This window comes from Oryzias latipes, chromosome 2 (assembly GCF_002234675.1).
Source record: "Oryzias latipes chromosome 2, ASM223467v1".
NCBI lineage: Eukaryota > Metazoa > Chordata > Actinopteri > Beloniformes > Adrianichthyidae > Oryzias > Oryzias latipes.
The window spans coordinates 15,578,947-15,598,434 of NC_019860.2; the positions used below are offsets into that span (position 1 = coordinate 15,578,947).

At 41.9% G+C, this 19,488-nt stretch overlaps 2 protein-coding genes and 2 long non-coding RNA genes across 8 annotated transcripts in view; 2 read left to right on the forward strand and 2 right to left on the reverse strand.

The window, feature by feature from the left end:
- The first annotated feature begins 534 nt into the window (after window positions 1-534).
- LOC111948839 lies at window positions 535-1,018 on the forward strand. The gene is made up of 2 exons (XR_002874831.1): window positions 535-656; window positions 748-1,018. It is a non-coding gene; the product is annotated as an uncharacterized LOC111948839 (long non-coding RNA).
- On the reverse strand, window positions 915-1,616 carry LOC111948842. Its single transcript, XR_002874834.1, has 2 exons — window positions 1,424-1,616; window positions 915-1,348 (listed from the first exon to the last, which is right to left on the reverse strand). It is a non-coding gene; the product is annotated as an uncharacterized LOC111948842 (long non-coding RNA).
- Window positions 1,617-7,856: 6,240 nt separating this feature from the next.
- Window positions 7,857-13,452, forward strand: LOC101162581 (sorcin). Its single transcript, XM_004066551.4, has 8 exons — window positions 7,857-8,031; window positions 9,943-10,164; window positions 10,366-10,435; window positions 11,288-11,331; window positions 11,420-11,567; window positions 11,823-11,936; window positions 12,010-12,068; window positions 12,887-13,452. The coding sequence occupies exons 1-8, from the start codon at window positions 8,008-8,010 to the stop codon at window positions 12,911-12,913; spliced, it is 708 nt and encodes a 235-aa protein (XP_004066599.1). The 5' UTR covers window positions 7,857-8,007; the 3' UTR covers window positions 12,914-13,452.
- Window positions 13,166-19,488, reverse strand: part of LOC101169590 (potassium voltage-gated channel subfamily H member 7) — a 98,242-nt gene continuing 91,919 nt past the window's right edge. For 4 of the 5 annotated variants that reach the window (XM_020710299.2, XM_020710294.2, XM_011484162.3 and 1 more), the window contains 4 exons: window positions 18,345-18,614; window positions 17,235-17,394; window positions 15,800-15,953; window positions 13,166-15,725 (listed from right to left, as the gene is read on the reverse strand). In XM_020710299.2, the coding sequence (XP_020565958.1) occupies window positions 15,483-15,725; window positions 15,800-15,953; window positions 17,235-17,394; window positions 18,345-18,614 (827 nt within the window). In that variant the 3' untranslated portion in view covers window positions 13,166-15,482. The remainder of the gene's footprint in view (window positions 15,726-15,799; window positions 15,954-17,234; window positions 17,395-18,344; window positions 18,615-19,488) is intronic. The other variant, XM_020710292.2, reaches the window with a different exon arrangement.

The following is a 19,488-nucleotide window of genomic DNA, read 5'->3' on the forward strand; positions in this document are numbered from 1 at the left end:
TATGTATGCACACTCCAGTGTGCAGCCCAGTACAGAGCCGGCCTTCTTAACCAGTTTGTTAAACCTCCTCCTGTATCTGCCTGAACTACTCCCCGCCCAGCACACAACTCCTACTGAGGTCACCACAGTGTGGTAGAAAGTCCTGAGCAGCTGTCTGCACATGCCAAAAGACCTCAGTCTCCTCAGCAAATGAAGGCGACTATGGCCCTTCCTGTACAGAGGATCAGTGTTGTTAAACCAGTCCAGTTTGTTGTTGAGGTAAACACTCAGGTATTTCAATGTGTCCACAATCTCAATGTCTGAGCCCTGGATGTTCACCGGTGAGTGTGTTGGTGAGGACCTCCTAAAGTCCAGGACCAGCTCCTTTGTCTTGCTGGTGTTTAGCAGCAGTCGGTTGTTTTCACACCAGCCCACAAAGACAGAGATGAGCCCCCTGTACTCCTGCTCATTTCTAAGTTTGTTCTTTAATATTTTTCCTGCATCGTTTGGTGCTAAAATGATGCTTTTGGTTGGTTCCAAGGTGATGGACAGTGGCTCCAATCCAGGAATCAGACCGACCCTTCCTCCTGCTGCAGAACAAAGAGGGAGCTCTGTCCAAGCTGGTGCAGCAGACGGGCCGGGCGGAGGCAGCAGCCCTGCTGGAGGCCGCCAGACAGGTGAGGGGAAAACCCCACCCCCTGAAAGAAAAGCTCCACCCCTCTCCCATTTTGGGTGAACTAAAACTATGTTTTCCTGATCTTCTTGAAGGCAGCACAGAGAGCAGAGCCGTCCTGATGGGCTGCAGACTCTGAACACAGGTGAGGCGGGAACAAGGCGGAGCCTCCAAACTGAGGGATTTCACGCTCCAGAAATGGCTTTCAGTGAAATGAACTCATGATTCAAATGTTTTTAATGAAACACAAAGATGGAAAAAATTCTTGAAAGCCTAATTTATTTTTGAGGTTTTTTATAAATATTTGTATGAAGAGTTTTTGAGTCTTCAGCTGCTTCAAAAACACATAAAGTCCAAAAACTGAAATGTTCATTTAGTGCAGCAAAGTATTTACAGAAACAAACTCTTCATCCTCTCAACAACGCTCGCCTGTGAGGAAGAGGAGAACTCTTCAGCTCTCTTTCTCTCTACAAGCTTTGTGCATGGTTGTGGTGTTTGATGCCGGCTGTGGAGCAGCGTCCCAGCAGCAGGGAAGTGCTTCCATCAGAGGCTGGACCCTCTCGGGCCGGACTCCTCCGTTCTGAGGCAGCAGCGTGTCTGAGCTCACAGAGCCGTTTCAAAGATGACCAGGTGACCGTCCGCCGTCTCTGCGTGTCCGTTAGCCGGCGCGGCGGGACGTTGGCTGCTGTTGAAAGCCTGCAGGAGGAAAGGCCCGGTTTGGTTCTGTCAGAACTTTGCTGGATCCTCTGAGGTGTCTCCTGTGGAACTGACCTTTATGGCTGCTTCATGTAAAGCTGCAGCTTCCTGTTTGCCCGTCTGCTGAACCATCTTGAAGAAGAAGCCGTCTGGATCCTGCAGCAGCACCAAGGGTTCTGCAAAGGCCCGGATCCGACCGGCATCCAGAACCTGCAACAGACACCAGCATCCAACTGACTAAGAAAGCTGTTGTTCTGAGAGCCACCGTCTTTTGTTTATCTCTTATTTCTTCTTATTTGTTTGTATAAATATTTCATTTCTGCTCAAATGAACCAATAAGAGTATGAAACAAATGTTGAAACATCTTCACTGATGAACCTTTTCCTGCTTTTCTGGATCAGAGAAGCAGGAAGAAAAAACTGATGAAGATCTACATAACGACTAAACTGATGAAGATCTTTAGAATTTCAATCCAGTTTGGTGAAGAGGATGTTGATCTATTGATTGTCTTCATCAGACCTTCATCTTCACGCTGCTTTTCATCCACAGAATGGCTCAGTGGAAACACGTCTGACCACTAAAGTGAAAGTGTTAGGGTTCAAATCCCACCAAGGAATCTTGTTGAAAAACACAGCAGTTTTTTTTAGAGTGTAGATCATCTTCATGTTAAATCAGAGATGAGCTGCTGTACAGAAACAGACAAAGCAGCTCAGTGGTAATGACTTGAACTCATAGACACAAGGTTGAGGGTTCAAATCCCTTTGTTTGTCTTTGTAGTTTTCTTCAGTGTAGAACATCTTCATCTTAAATGAGAGATGAGCTGCTGATCTGACACAAGCAGAAAAGCTCAGTGGTAATGACTTAATCTCACTAGCAGATGAGTGAGGGTTCAATTCCCACCAAATGTATTTGCAACAAACCGCTAATAGTTTTTTCAGAGTCTGGAAAGTCTTCACCTCATAAGAACGACGAGCTGCTGTTCTGTTGCAGCCATGAGGGCTCGGTGGAAAAACATCAGACCATCAAAGACAAACATTGAAGGTTCAAGTCACATAGAAGCCTGTTATATGTAACCAAGAAGTTTTTCCACAAATTAGAAACATCTTCACCTCAAAAGAACGACGAGCTGCTGTCCTAGTCTAGGTAGAGTAGCACAGTGGTAGAGAATAGGTTATTAACAAGTTTGAGGGTGCAGGTTCAATTCCCACTTTGTGACAGAGGCAGTAACTTACCTCTGTCAGATAGAAGATAAATAAGTCAGTGTAGTTAGGAAAGGTCAAATAAATGGGAGAAAGCAGCAGATGCTTGAAAAGCTTGTAGGATAGAGAAGAGTAACTCAGATGGAGGAGAGGAACAGAAGGAGAAGAGGCTGGCCACAAACAACAACAACAACAAAAAGAAAGATGTGGCCAGCCTCTCAGGGGAAGGATGAGAGGGGAGAGTGCAGAAGTTTAACAGAGTAGATAAATAATTCTGTATCTCAATTTTTTGGGGGCCTAAGGAAATTTGTTAGTCTCAATAATATTAAGAAATATAAATTAATCTATTCATTAGATTAATATCTCTCACCACTCTTTCTTTCTCTGATCCTTCACTGCCTTGCTGCCATTGGAGACTGGCCACATTCCTTTGCAACCTCCTTTTTTCCCTCCTTTTTGTGGCCAATCTCCACCCACCCACCACTGACCTTCCTCCCTGACTGCTTCACCTGACTCACTCGGTCTTCACCTAACTTCCTCCTGAATTTTCTATTAATCCTATCATACTCTCTTCAATTATCTTAAGTCTCTATCTGACAGAGGTAAGTTACTGCCTCTGTCTCAAGTTGGGAATTGAACCTGCACTCTTCTGATTATTAATAACCTGCTCTCTACCACTGTACTATTCTACCTAGACTGGACGAGCAGCTCATCGTTTTAATGAGGTGAAGACGTTCCACATTGTGGAAAAACTATTAGATTATATACTAAGACACATAGCAGGATTTGAAGCCTTAACCTTTTGCTTTGATGGTCTGATGTTTTTCCACTGAGCCCTCATGTCTGCACCAGAACAGCAGCTCGTCGTTCTTATGAGGTGAAGACGTTCCAGACTCTGAAAAAACTGTTATTTTATTAAGAAAGATGTTCAGTGGGAATTGAACCCTCAGTGTTTTGCTCCAAGGATCAAGTCATTACCACTGAGCTGTTCTGTCTGCAGCAGATCAGCTGCTCGTCTCTCTTTTGAAGTGAAGATTTTCTACACTGTGAAAAAAAACTCTGATTACCAAAGTCACTACTTGGGATTTGAACCCTGAACCTTGTGGCTATGAGAACAAGTCATAACCACTGAGCTGCTTTGTCTGATTCAGTGCTACAGCTCTTCTCTGATTTAAGATGAAGATGAAAAAAGTGTTTATTTGTACAATACTTTGTGGGATTTGAACCATCTATCTTTTATTTAAAGGTCAACCATTCCAAAACAGAGCCTTCCTGTCTGAATATGGTCAGCAGATCACCGTTCTAATGAGGTGAAGCTTTGAACCCTGACACTCCTGCTTCAGGGAGGGAGATGCTTCCACTGAGCCGCTCTGTCTGCATTGCATCACAGCAGCAGCAGATCGACTCCTATTTCAAGAAAATGACAAACAAAATCTAAACAGAAACTTTCTTTAGAAGATAGAAGTCTGTGATCCATCAGTGACATCAGCAGCTGAATGGAGGAATGGTTTTCACACGGATATCATTATTTTTAGAAAAATAATCTGTAAAAATTAATGTAATTGAAATCCTCCTTTATTTCAGTTTTGAATGAGAGAAATTCCTCCTTTTTGTTTGTGTCTCATTGAAATCTGCAGTTTTGTAGAGACTTTTGAACCAAACTGGCTAAATGAGATTAAATGGATGGAGTCATGGATGGGGATGGGTATCGTTGATAATCATATGGTGCGTGATTTGAACTATAAAAAAACGCATTCATTTTTGCTAAAAATGTACTATTCCTGCGGGTCCTGTGTTCAAACTTCAAGGGCTTCTGGGGGAATTTCCTTTGTATTCATTTCCATTACAAGCTGCGTGCGTTCTTGAGTGCACGACGCGGTTATTACTGTTCTCCTTCACTCTGTAACACCAAACATGAACGTGCACCCCCAACACACTTGTGCACGCTCGCACTCACTCTCGCGCGACATGCTCTCTTTCCTCCTTCACACGCAGCGCGCTGACACACATACACATAGTCATTCTACAACACCTATATAGTTGGTTCATTAATTAGATAGTTAGTAGTTGGTTGTAACTGTTATTTGTTTATAAAGAATACTGCGTTGTAAATAGGAATTGTATTCATTTGCAACGCGGCCGCCGGGGGATGATGTTATCGGCAGCAGCGGCGGGGGGTGGGGGGTTAACCGCGACGCCGCGTCTCCTGCTTCTTCATCACCGCGGTGATCAAAAATCCCACACTGTCACAGCTCTAGTTTAACCCTTGTGCTATCTTAGATGACCTCATCCTTACATTGACGTCTTATTCCTACCTTGACAAAGGCGGATAAAGGTGAAGAGGATTTCATGTAATTCATGGACACCAGTGAGGTTCACAAATCATTGAAGAAAAAAGGTTCAGCGCTCTGTCTAGTGGGTCTAGATGACCCAACTCCCAATGTTAAAGTGCCTGGGATAGAGCAAGGGTTATATCTTGTGGGCCACAAAAAAAATGCGACTTCTCCAGGACCGCAGAACTGTTGAGGTCAGATCTTACCAATACTGCGGTCTTGAAGAATGTTGCCCTGGGGCTCGTTCAATACGGGGGCTCGGTACAAATCGCTGGTCATGGAGCTGTGAGGAACACTACTGCTGTTCTGGGATGGTTGGTTGTGGGTTTCAATCCATGCTTTCATTGACAATGTGTGGTTGAATTCCAAAAACAGAGTCTGAGTTCACTCACTGTTTAGTGCCATAAATGGGGAGGGTGAATGGCATAGTGTGGCACTATGTAGCGCCCTGAAAACAATTTGGACACCACTACTTTTTTTTTTTTTTTTTTAAACGGCGGTTGTGACGTAATCGATTCAACGAAGTTAAAATCGGATTGACATGAGCGTTTTGCCATGATTATTTATGAGTCCAGTGTCTTCTGAAGATAAAAACGTTGATGGTTTATCAAGAAAATAACATCTAATTACATTTTTTTGGTTAAAAATGTTCCGACTCAATGCATTGTGGTCTATATCTGCCGATCTAGTGAGCATTGATGCACTATGGTTTTTTGCAGAGACTTCTGGGAAATATCTAGGGCACTCGATTTTGGAAATTGTATGTTCGGACAGCATTACAAAATGGCAAACGCACTATATAGTGCACTATACAGTACAATATAGTGCGTAGTGAAGGAATTCGGACACAACCTTTGATATTTTTTTTTTACAAATTAAAAAGTACCTCAAGAAAAGCGAGTTTGTGGAGTCGATAATGTAGTTTCTGTCATCTTTTTTATTGAAGCCCCTAACAGCGGGAACATTTGTTTTATTAAAAATAACTATCCATTGATCCTATCATTGATGAATATGTTAAAGAAAGTCTTTGTGTCAATTTTAAAGCCCATATAAGCACCTTCACCTGCAAATAAAGTCCTTTTGTCACAAAAAATCTTTGACTTTAACATAAAAAGCCCTCTTGTCTTCTTTTAGTTCTTCTTCTAGTACAGGGGTTCTCAAAGTCCGCTGGAAGATTTTTTGTGGCCCTAAATAAATCCTAATTAATGGTTATTAAACCAGCTGTAGATTGCTTGGAAAAATATTGTTTTGTGGTTTCTGGCGACATCTGTAGGAAAAAAATGTAATTACACTCAGTGTCAATGGTACAATGTATTAATTTCACCACAAGAGGACAGACAACATTTTTGTATGTCACTGCCTCTGCAAAAGGCAGGATCATGACGCAGTAGAAATTGACTCAGAGCGGGATTCGGAGAGAGAACCAGAGCAGGTTCCTTTGAGGAAAAAACGTTGTGTTGGCGAGGAGAAAAGGCGCTTTCGAGCTAAGAGGACAAATGCTTACTTTGTCGTACCTCACGGGCTGGATAAAGTCCTGTGCCTAATTTGCAAGCAGGTCAAGGCAATGTTCAAAGAATTCAATATAAATCATCACTATATGCAACAAATCATCAAAACTATGACAAATTTACCAGTAAGGTGCGCAACAAAAAGCTTCAACAACTACAACAAGGCTATATGCTGCACATCAGATACTGTTTACAAAAAATGGCTAAATCCAGTGAAGCTGTGTCAGAAGTTTCATCATGGCTTTTGAAATGCAAGCCCGTAAGTGACGGGAAGTTTGTAAAAAGAATGTATGCTGAAAGTAGCTGACATTGTCCAGAGCAAAAGAATAAGTTTGAAGAATTAAGTCTGTCAAATGATACAAATACTAAATCAGTAGAAGATCTGGGCAGCAACCTCCCACCGCATCTGGGAAAACATCTGGAGGGCCTGGTTAATTGTACAAATGACACTTTGTCATTAACCCTTGTGCTATGAACATTTAATTTGGTTGTGTCCCTTTTCCACTACTCTCTGGTCTAAAGTTTGTAATTTCATTTCCGCCCACATTGACCCAGACTTCCGCCTGTACTTAGAACACGGTATGTTTGGCCTCACCCACTGTCCATCTCATAAAAAAGAACAATTATACATCATTAACCTTTTATTGTTTTTATGCAAATGGAACATTCATAAATCCAAAGTTACAAATAATACCCCTCATTTTTTCTCTCTTTACCAATGAGTTCAAACAATACATGATCACAATAAGAAAATCTGACGATAAAAAAGCCGTTAAAAGATTTGATCCGTGCGTCAGTTTCAATGTATTTGTGTAAAATGTAATAATAACTCCCTGGCTTGTTCATTCCTTGTTGCTGTTTTGCATTGTTCTGTATTGAATTGATACATTCAATAAAGTTTAAAAAAAACAACAAACTCTTGTGCTATCTTAGATGACCCCAACTTGCATTGACGTGTTATTCCTACCTTGAAAAAGGTGGATAAAGGTGAAGAGGATTTCATGTAATCCATGGACCCCAGTGAGGTTCACAAATCATTGTAGAAAAAAGGTTCAGAGCACTGTCTAGTGGGTCTAGATGACCCAACTCCCAATGTTAAAGTGCCTAGGATAGTGCAAGGGTTAAAGCTATTAAAAAAAACTTTTCTCCTGTTTATCCATCCCCCCCCCCCCATCAAAACTGGCCCCCAGCCTAATGTCGAGTTCCTAATTTGGCCCTCTGCTACAAAAACCTTGAGAACCCCAGTTCTAGTATGTAAGTCTGTGTTTTTCAGCATTGGTCATCCATTAACTATGACGTCATGTTTGAATAAAAGTCTACCTTTGAATTATTTTTTAAATAAGATTATATTCTCCATTTTTGCTGTCAAAGAAATATGCTGGATCTTATCAAATAAACTGACTAAAAGTAAATAAAATAAAAAAGCCAAGCCCGCGAGCGTCTTTATTGGCTCGTCCAGCTGTCAATCATTGACGTTTTGCACTCGGACAGCCGGACGTGACGTAGGAGGTAGTGCAGACTTATGGGAAGCGTGACGGTAGTTCTAAAGCGATAAACCAAGTTCGTTTTTACCTTCGTCAAAACTTGTAACCCTCAGGGTTTCCCGTCTTCAAACCACTATGGCTTATCCCGGATACGGAGGGGTGAGTTGAACTAGTTATTTTTTTCGATGCGTCATTATCGCTACTTTAGCTAACAAACCTGTAGCTCGTTGACACCTTTTTCTTCATTTTTTTGCTGTAAAATACTTTAACAAAAGCGACGTTTATGGTTTGATTGTAATTTTACGTGACTGTTTTCGGGATTAAATGGTTTGTGATCTACTTTGACATTTAAATTGGTTTGGATGTGTTTTTATAACCGAAATAATGACTTCCGGGATGTATGTAGTGGGAACAGTCACCTTTAGACCCCCAGAAAGCCCCTCCCTTTGCTAAAGTTTGTTGTTTTAATGTTTTTCCAGCTTTAGACGTACTAAATATTAATGTTGCACTCACTTTTTTTTTTTTTCAATCAAAGCAAAACAGACTAAACAAAAGACAAACTTCAGGTTTTTTTTGAACACTTGGAGGAAAGTACGAAGGTGTGGCTCTTATCTGAAACGGCCGCTGTCATGGCCTGAAGTTCCTGGAACTTCTCAGTTCTTTGCAGGAAATAGAATTGACCTGCAGCTTTTTTTTTTGGTAAAAATACCCCCCCCCCCCTTCCCCCACAGTATATCATGCCTTGCAGCTCTGACATTTTCCTTTCAGCCCTAAATCCAGAATAAACGTTTTTGATCGTTTTTTTCTCATTAGTGGCAATAGTTAAGGATCCACTCCAACGAAAAAATTTGAAATACTCCCAATGGATAAAGACAAGCTGAAAAATTGCACTTCTAGGCATTTCTGTACTAGAAATCATGGTGAATCAGGAGCAGAGACGGAAAAATAAAAATAAAAAAGTCCTACAATGTAAAGGCCACAAGTTCCCTGCTTTGCTCTATTCAGATTCATCCACTACAAATAGATCCATGTCTGTCTTTTGTTTTTCCTTTAAACTGTACAGCTGGATAGCTCTTATATTGCTCTCCATTTTTGTTGCACCAGTAATGTTAGGTTGGGAATATAAACTAGTGGGAGAGAGATTGTAAACAAAAGGGATGGTGGGAAATGGGGGCAGGCTTACTCTTCCTGCGCCGACAGTCCCACCCACGACTCGGGTGAATTTCTAATGACTTCCTGTTACTGCCCCATCGGGCAGTCATGGAGAACGACCAAAAAAACATGACAAATGGACACCAGGAAGATAAACAGTTTATTGAAGAAAAAAAAAATTGAAATGGTCCTGTAAAGAAAAATGAACACAATTAGTGTGCTGGTTAATACAAAGGAGCGGCCAAACATAAAATAACCACGTCGACCAGAGGAGTCAGCAGTTTCTGCTAAGGCTGCTCATCCAAAATCTAACTATCCAAAAGAACAAATAAGGCCCACTAATCAAGACTACCAAGGTCCAACCCCAAACTAAAGTGACAACACCCAGCGGTAGAAGAAGGCTGAGGACGAAGAGAAACGAACAAACCAGCACTGCGCCAACTCAGACCCTGCTCCGGCTCTTTGCCCCCTGGTTGTCCTTCTACATTTCCGGCAGTCTTACCACTGGGAGTGTAGTGTAGAGGGACCTCCCTCTCTCCAGCAAGTGGAAGCTTCAGCCTTATAAAAAAACAAAAACAAAAAAAAAAAAAACTGCCTCCTGCCTTAAATACCTGGCAGGTGCTGATCAAGCTTATTGGCCCCACCTGCCAGGTGAGCAGAATGACAGGGCGGGGCAAAGGATGGAGCACAGCAGCAAGACGTAACACTATGTCCTAGAAAACAACACGGTTTTTGCTTTTATTTTGGCTAAAAACAGTACAGTGATATTTGAAAGACTACTACAAACACCTTTACAACAGATCAAAGGATGATTGGAATGTCAAATGTGAACATGGAGCCCCACCTCATGCATAGTTGGGTCAAATTCTTACCAATACGAGCAAAAGCTGTATTTTATACCGTACCTGTTTCTTCCAGTACGGAGGCCCCATGCAGGGAGGCCCCATGCAGGGAGGCCCCATGCCGGGGGCTCCTATGCCAGGTGGACACATGCCCGGCCAAATGTTTGGACAGATGGGGGGCGCGCCACCCCAAGGAGGATATGCACCGTATGGTGGAGGCTACCCAGGAGCATACGGCGCCCCGCCTCCAGCCGCCAACGACCCCATGTGGGGTTACTTCACAGCCATAGCGGGGCAGGTATGTGCATCATCTCCTGGATTGTTTTCACTCCGACTTGACGTGCCCGGACAAGACTTTGAACTCTACCTTCAGTTCTCTGAAGTTGCACAAACTCCCAGGAAAATGACGGATTCTGATCAGAGTACAGAGTGCTGCTCCGCCATTAGAAGACAATTCTGAGGATGTTTAGTGACGCTTTGTGTGTTTTGTTCCATGCAGGATGGAGAGGTCGACGCTGAGGAGTTGCAGAAGTGTCTGACTCAGGCCGGCTTCACCGGCAGCTACAGCCGTAAGTCGACTGAAACCTGAACGCCGATGTCTCCGTTCAGTGTTGTGTCTGCAGATGTTTAGACTCGAGCTTTAAACTGTTCAAAGAGCAGATTTTACATTCAGACCGATTTCCACACTCCTGCTTCCATTAAGCTTTAGTTTAAAAGAGGGTCATAAATGACCCACCCTACCGAAACCTCTAAATAAACTAACTTCATTGAATTTCAAATCTAAAATCTATTTGGTTTGATAAAAAACTGTGCTGCTTATCAATTCAGCTAAACTTTATTCATCATATTTGTTTTGTTACACACACGCCAAGTAGTTACTTCTGGAATAATTCAACTGATAAGGCAAAAACAGTTTATTATAAATTATAAAAGTTTTACTCATAACACAACTAAACAGCGAAATGTTGTGGAAAAATGTTTAATATCATATTGTATCTGGTGTTCAAATGCTTTTTTCTTTTAAGTCACGGGTCAACAAATGACTCTTAAGACAATCTTAGTACCTTAGTGGTGTACAGGCCAAATGTAAACTTTATCTAAAACAAAGAATCACTTTTGAGGAAGATTAAGCCAGAGAGTGTAGTTGAAAATGGACGGCTTCACTGTAGTGGGTCACCTTTTACCTGCAAGACAACATGAGGGCTAAAATGTCCTACTTGACACCAGTTTTTGGTCATTTTTGTCGATCAAAAACCTTAATTTGTTTACGTTTTGGTCAAGATAATTTATTAAATACTTGGTTTGTTTGAGTTTTGGGAGAAAGCCCAAACCTAAATGTGTGTTAAACGAGTAAAAATGAAACGGGAACAAAGAACACATTAAAATCATGTCAGCTGACCCGTCTTTCTCCTCCTCCACAGCGTTTAGCCTGGAGTCCTGCAGGATCATGATCGCGATGCTCGACGTATCCTTTGCCTCCTTCGGTTCAGCCTTGTGCCTCTTCTAACCGCTCCGTCGCCATTCAAACGCCACCTTAACTGCACCGTCTCCAGAGGGACTATACGGGGAAGATGGGCTTCAACGAGTTCAAGGAGCTATTTGTAGCTCTGAACGGCTGGAAGCAGAACTTCATGATGTTTGATCAGGACCGCAGCGGAACGGTTGAGCCCCGGGAGCTGTCGCAGGCCATCAACGCCATGGGTGAGAGTCCAACTCAAACCGGTTCTGATAAATCCCAGCAAGCAGAAACAGAGAATCACTGACATATTGAAGCAGAGCCGACTTCCTCATCTCTCCAACTGAAACCAGAGCTTGTATGCTTTTAGGAAATCCAAAAAGCCACTTTAGGAGTCTGTCTTTTCTACTGTTAATTTCTGTTTTATAACTCAGCAGCTCAAAGATTCATCTGCAGATTGGGCTTTTTGTTGTGTGAAATCTTACGGTTTCCGTCTCCAGGTTTCAGGGTCAGTCCTCAGGCCTTAAATGTCATCATCCAGCGCTACAACAAAGGAGGAAGAATCTTTTTCGACGACTACGTGGCGTGCTGCGTCAAACTCAGAACGCTAACGGGTACAAACCCCGGCTCTTTCAGTTGAGCTTTTGTTGTGAAACTTTTTTTTCTGACATGGATTTCCTGTTGCAGAGAACTTCAGGCGCAGAGACACCATGCAGCAAGGAAGCGTCACCTTCCAGTACGACGATGTGAGTTTCTCCTCCTCATTTCATGAAAAATGCTATTAGTTCTGTTTTTTTGATCAGAATAATACTTTTAGCAAAGTCTAGATTTATTAAAGAGCAGAATACTGGCCAGAAAACCAGAGAACTTTCTCAATGCAGAACTTAAAAAAAGGACATCACTGCCGGTTTCCATATTTGATTTATTGGAGATTTCTTTTCTAAAATGCAAACGTAGACTTCAAGTTGGATTTTTACTATAAATAAAGGCATTTTGCGGAGACTAGGGATGAATTTACAGGGTTTCTATAATAATTGCTTTTAAAACATCATCAAATCCCTTAGCGCAAAAATATTTTAAAGATCACAGCGCCTATTACAAAAGCCAAACAAAGTAAAAAAAAAAAAAAAAAAAAGAAATACATTTCATAAAACAAGAAATCCCAGAAACCACAAAAGTAATTTCCTAAAAATGAAACAGAGAAACCAGAAAAGGTTGGGACTATGTGACGTCACTGATTTACTGAACGTTTAACATGAAGCGATGCTGGATATCATCCAAATAGTACACACCTTTACCTTTTTTAACATTTCTCTTTTTTTTTCTGGAAATTACTTTTGTTTTCCATGTTCTGGTTAGTAAGTTTTTATTTTGTTAATCATTTGTCTCACATTTTGTTTTGCTTTTTTAAAGTGTGTCCGCGACCTTTTTAATGCTTTTGTGTGGAGTGATTTGTACCTCAGGGCCACCGTACATAACGGAACAAACCAAAGCTTTTATTTTACTTACCATTTTTCCCTCTGTGATGTTGATTTTCTTCTGTCGTCTGCTCTCGTCTTCACAGTTCATCCTGTGCAGCATGGCTGTCTAAGCGTCGCCATCACAACAGGAGGTCCAGATTTCAGCAGGTGTCGGCGCTGAAGTGTAACCTCAGTTTTAATGCCTCGGCGCCGTGTGAAGGACATAATTTAACCAGGTGCACTTAGATATTTCCTTTCACACAAGGGAACAGCTTGAAATAAGGGAGTTTGTTTAAAGCCAGATGTGTTTGCAATCCCTTATTCGGCCACAAGAGGGCAGACGGGCCATTAATCGCAATGTACTGTGCCATTTTCACCTCTGCTTTTTTTTTTTTTTACTTGTATAAAAACACTTATGTGGAACCGCTTTAGTGACTTAATGTTAAATTGCTACCAAACACAGCCAAACGAGTTTGTTACACTCAGTAAACGTCTGAATCATTGTGTAATTTGTTTATTCGTCTGTACAATTGTGCATCATCCCAATCTATTTACAGTTTTCCTTTAAATAAGAGTCAACAGAAACATTCAGGTCAGCTTTTAAGTGTTGCATTGTATAAAATACAGTGGCAAACCTTTAAAAAAATGCATAAAAACAATTGTGAACAGCACTAGATTTAAAAAGTGACATTTTTTTCTTCCGGTTTTTCTTATCTCTGTGCAAAAGTTTGCGAATCCCATAAAAGTTCTGACGAGCCTTTTCTGGACACGAAGAGTTTTGGGGGTAAGACAGAGGAAGAGCCCAGCCTCCTGCTGGGGTTACAAAACTATCTCCACACATTCCTTCTTCCACAGACCCGCAGGAAAAGTCCTTTCCTGGTGAGGATCAGAAACTCAGCTAAAATGATATGAAAATCAAGAAAATGTGCGACAAGAAATCAAAACTACGCAAAGGGCAAACAGTCAGTGCAACAGCATGCAGTGTTGGCCGCCTGCGTGCTACGTTAAGAGGCGTCGTCCTAACATAGAAAAATAACCATAAATGAAAGATTATCCTTTTAGAAAAATAGGTCTAACGCCGCGTCTGATATCGATTAATTGAGTGCAGTCTCCATGCAGCTCGTGTCAGAGGATTTGATGCAAAAACTAGGAGGACTAAGTGGTTTTCAGCATGCACTTCAGTCTACGGTTACACGCGGAACGCTTCAGAAAGGCCGGAGCAGGTGAGTAAAGCTAAGGCTGTCTCAGGTTCCTGAAACCAGAGACCAATTTGCGTAACTTTACAGTAATGGTTTATTAAAGAGATTGTTCAAGGAAGCAAATGCAGTGGAAGACCTAAAACAACCAGCAGTTCCTTCCAGCTGTGAAGATTCACTAAGGTTCTTATCAAGGTCCAAGATATTTATTTTCTTTAAAAAATAATAATGAATTAATACATTTAAAAGTGGCTTGGAGGGAGGGATTCACACATTTCAAGGTGCTCCGTGACATTTATAGGGTTTGTCCTGCAGGGGGCGCCATCAATGTGTAAAAAGAATTCCATGTGAAGCTGGAGTGTCAAACGGATGACTTTAGATGATTTAATTACCCTTTAAATGTTCAAGAAGAAGAACTAGACAGTTCTGACTCATTTTACGCATATGAAGAACCATTAGCTACAAACAAATACACTTATTTGTATTTTTATTCAGTAATGCGACGGGGAACTAAGAGAATCAGAAGATTTACTGTAGCTGCTTTAGACAAAGGCTAATTGCTGATGCTGAGTTCGGTAACGCATGAAAACAGTTTTTTTTTTTGCAGATGTAAACTGTCAGGTGAAATCCTCAAAGTAGGAGGACAGATGTTTTAAGGAAAACTCTTCGCTACACGCTTTATAACGATTAGCAAACGCATTCAGTTTCAGGAGGCGGGGCATGGAGGACATTGATTGACAAGATCTACAGCCAACTAGGATGCAGAACAGGCTAGAATGAATGTTTTAATATTTAAAGAAGAAAAAAACCCTTTGTGTAGATTATTTTTGGACTATAGACATTTTTCTACAGGAATGGCCACAGCTGGAGGACCTGCAGTGCTGCTCTGATGTTTTCAGATGATCTAAATCAAACAGCTGCTGGTTGGCGCTGCGCTCGTCTTCCAGAGTGACGCCTTCACAGGTCGTTATTGCTCTCAGACGTTTCCTCACATTACTTCGTCTGGGGGGGGGGGCTTTTATTTAGTTATCGTCGCGGCAATGAGGTGGACAGTAGGCACACAAAATGTTCGGACCCGCCTGCTGCCGCCGCCGCCTCCTCCGTCGGGAGGCAAACGCAGACGTGACGGCGTGCGGAGTGAGCGTCCCACCTGAACGCCGGCGATCTGTGTGCGAGGAACATGCAGCAGATGAGAAAAGAAAGGAGGAACTAAATCATGCATATCCTTTTGGAGAACGCAAGTCGGTGCCTGGCGTTGCTGGCAGTGTTCTCATGAGCTATGTACACAGAGATGACTATATATTGACTATATCATGTATAAATACCTCCGTATAAATGGGTTTGTACAGCTAACTCAGCTTCAGGACGGCTGAGACATTATCTCAAAAGGAATGGAAGAAAGTCTACAGTTTGAATCCTTTGCATATTCAGTCTCATTCTTAGACCCTGAGTCAAGCGTGAGAGAATACCTTCAGTGATCAGAGAAGGGTTAGAGGGGCGGGGCCTACTTCCCCGGTAGTGCCGGGTCGGACAGCGGTCTGTGGAGTTCAGCCGCTCCTCCAGAGATGTTGGGGACGATGGGCAGAGATGCTTGTCGGCCCGTCGGGAGCCTTTGCTGCTGTGCAGGGTTCACGGCGTCCACGGGGCGCTTTTGCTCGCCGTGCAGACGCGTGGCGGCGTGCCTGTCTGGATGGACCTCAGCAGGCGGGAGGACTGGGGGGGTTTCTTTGGATTTCAAAGGACAACTCTGTGGAAGAAAGCCCGATTAGGGGTCATTCTGAACTCTGGTCAAAGTTGTCGAGGAGGACGTTGGTTCAGCACCTGGATGACGGTTGTCTGGAGGAACGGCGGGACAGCGGCGCTCTGGTACTCTGGATCGGATGTGACGGTACTGTAGGCGGGGGGGACGGCTGCAGTCTGCCTCTGCAGGAGCTGCAGGATGGCCTGAATGTCCGCTGTCATCTGAGACTCCAGTCTGATGACAGAGAAACAGGAAAAAAGGATAAAACAGGTCTCGTAAGCTTTAATTTAACGGGAATGTTTCAAAAAATGAGTTTTGACATTTCTGCTTAAAAACAAACACGTTTCGAGTGATCGTTTAGAGGTTTGTACTGAGGCCCTGAAGGACAAATCGCAACAAATCACCTAACGCAGAAACATACGAAAGATCACAACAACAGTCAAAATGCAAAGAACATCACAACTCGGAAATTAAAAACAAATTTCCAGAAACCAAAACGCAATTACAGAAATTTCAGAAATCAAAACATTAAAAAAAATGAAACACAATCAGAGGCCGGCATGGACTATAGGACATCGCTGATTGGATGATGACGTTTGTCCATCATTTCAACCTCATGTAGCATGAATCTTAAGTCAGTTTGATATCAATTCTTGCAGTAAAAAATGACAATATTTACTACTCTGAATGGAGTTTTTCTGGTACAGTTTTACATTTAATTAGGAATTTTTGTGTAGTATAAAGAAAAAAAAAACTTTTTGAACTAGAAAAATAAAAAATAAGGATTTGTCAAACATTACCACAAAACAACACTTCTAAAGACACCAGAAAAACTTCCATTGCTTTTTATGCGTAATTAATTCCTTAAGAACTTTATTTTCAGACCTGCTGTATTAAACTGCAACAGTTAGGAAGAAGTTTTAAAAAATACTATTATGCATTGTCAAAAATGTCTCAAAAAGACATAATAAAACATAAGACATAATAGAAACATTTTATTTTGTTTCCAACATTGTGACACATTTGGAGACATTAGGAGGTAATTCAGTGTTATTCCAAATGAAAAATATTCCCACAAAAATTGTTCTTTTATAATCTGAAATAGAAAATAAAACTAAACATTTTAAAATGTAAAAACTTCATATTATGGCAGCAGAAATGTAAACTTAAATAAGATGCTTTATCATCACTGAACACTAGGGGGAGACTTTGAACTTAGATTGTGTTCAATGCAACCATGGGAAAAGAAAAGTGAAAAAAAAACAACAATATTTATTCTATTTAGGAAGTTATGCACAGATACCGATACGTTTACAGAAGTGGGGTTAAAAAAGAGGGTCATGCTTTCTTAACTTTTATTTTGAAGGCTTAAAGAAACTTAGATTCGTTTCTCCAAGCTGTAAAAATGCTGTTTGAAGATTTCTAAATGGGAGTCGGTGTGACGTCTTTGCAGTTTCTGTTCCAAAAATAGAAAGGGAGTCAGCAGCAGAAACGGCTCCTCTTCATCCCCCTCACCTGTTCAGGTGCTGCTGCAGCAGGTCCAGCCGATGCTCCACCTCTCCGTAGGTTAGGTCCGAGTCGCTGTCGTCCTCGGTGGCGCGCAGCCCCGTGCACTGGGGGGAGTCCTCGGCGCCCCCCTTATGATGCGGACGCCCCCAGCCCTCCTTGCGGAGCTCTGCAGGGGGACATGTGGGGGTCATCACACTTCTTAACTCCTGGTTGAGCCGCTCACTACACCCTCAGCAGAAAACATCAGAGATGAAAGGAGGAAGTTCTGTGGATTTAAGGTGGAAGTGGTCATGCTGGGGCCTGAACGCACATAAGTGTGCTTTTCAGGAACTTTAATACACTTTTGTTCACCCTTTAAGTAAATAAGGTTAAAAGGTGCAGTTTAATATCTAATGTTTTTAGATGGTTTAGATGTGACAAAAAATCTTCTGAATTTTTATTTTCTAGTTCAGCAACTTAAGATGCTAAAGAATTGGTTTGATTATACTTCTGCTGATGCAGAAGTCTGTTATGAGTGAAAGCAAGTGAACAACAGGAAATGATGCAAATCAACGTAACACAAAAACATGTAATGAATTATTTTGAGCTTGTCAGGTCAGTTTTCTTTGAAATATCCAAAAATAAAAGGCTTAAAAAATGTCGATGGGTTTCTAACCCTGATTAAACTCCATAAGGTTGTTTTTTTTTAATCCATCAGAGCTTTAAAATGATTCAATCTATTGCCTGTCAAAATAAAAGCATATCATTTTACCTAAAAATTAATTTTTGTTAGATAAAAGGCTTTTTATTTAAATTTTTCACGAGAGTCAATGTGTGTGGGTGAGACAAATCAAAACAGGTGAAATGGGCGGGGCTAAAAGGAAAAGCAGGACTTTTTTCTAATTTTTTTTTTTTTTTAAGAGAATATAAAATTAAATTATTTTCTTCAGATTTTGTTAAAATGTTTGAGTCTTCAGTCAAAGAACATCCTGTTTTTTATTTTTTAAATTCAAATTCAACAGAACGCCTCCAAGTGTTTTCCATAAAATAAATAGTAAAGATATGCAAAAAAATGTAAACATTTACAAATTTGTCAAAAAGTAACCAGGGGAAAGAAAGGAATCCAACTTTTCTCACCCTTGTAGTTTTGACTTTGTGCTGCCGCTGGAGCCTCGGCGGTGCTGCTCAGCCCAACTACCAGGCTGTGGTCCCGGACCACCGGGTAGCCCAGAACACCAGAACACAAGGGCCTCTGTTCCTCTTCCTCCTCCCTGCCCTCCTCCTCTTCCTCGTCCTCCTCATCTTCCCCCTCCTCTGCGGACTCCCTGTTCTCAGGTGATGAGGAGGCGTACGCATGCCGCCTCTGCTTTGCGCCGCAGAAGGTGGCCACGGGCTCCTTGTGGGATCCTGCGGGGAGAAACGGTTATCAGCGGGGAGAACAGAGGCTTCTGTGCTGGAGCCTCCTCTGGGGCGGCAGATCCTCCTCATTATCCCTGACAGCAGACCGTCTGTGTTTAGCCTCGGGCCTGAAGTGAGGACAAACAACGTTAACAGCAGCTGAGGCGGGAAATAAATCCCCCCCAATGTTCCACACAACTTCACAGTCCTGCATGGCTGACAGCGGCTGGACTGAAACCCTCCACGTTACATTGACAAGTGGCGACACTGTATTTGGATGGCCCGTAACCATGGCGACCGATCAGCGCTGCCTGAATTGAAGCAGAGAATGCAGCTGCGTGGAGGTCAGACCGTCGGGATGAAAACTCCTTCACTTCTAATAAAAGCTCCAAAAGCTCCAAAGACTGTTTTGGGTGTTCGGAACATGTTCTTGTGGGATTTACCTGATAACATACAGCTCAAAATTACATTTCTGAGTATTTCTTTACTCAAATTGTTTATCATTTGTTTTGACAAAACATCCTGTTTTAAAAAGATCATATTAGTGACGTAGAAACCCACTGGGCGGGCTACAAGCTTCCTGCTCCACTCCAATCTAAAACTTGGAAAGGGGGCGAGGTTTCTCCGCTCCACCAGTTCCTCCCACAATGCAGAGGTAAATTTCTAATGAACTACTGCTGCGCTGCAGAAACTATATCCTAGAAAACCACTATTTTTTTTAGATTTTGGCTAAAAACCGCATAATCATAATGAAAAGACCACTGGAAACGCTTTGAAAATAGATCAAAAGCTGATTGGAGTGGGACCTTAAATGAGATTCAACAACTTTCTCATCTATGACAAATATTTCTCCTCAGTCACTCTTCAAGATTGATTGTTTGGT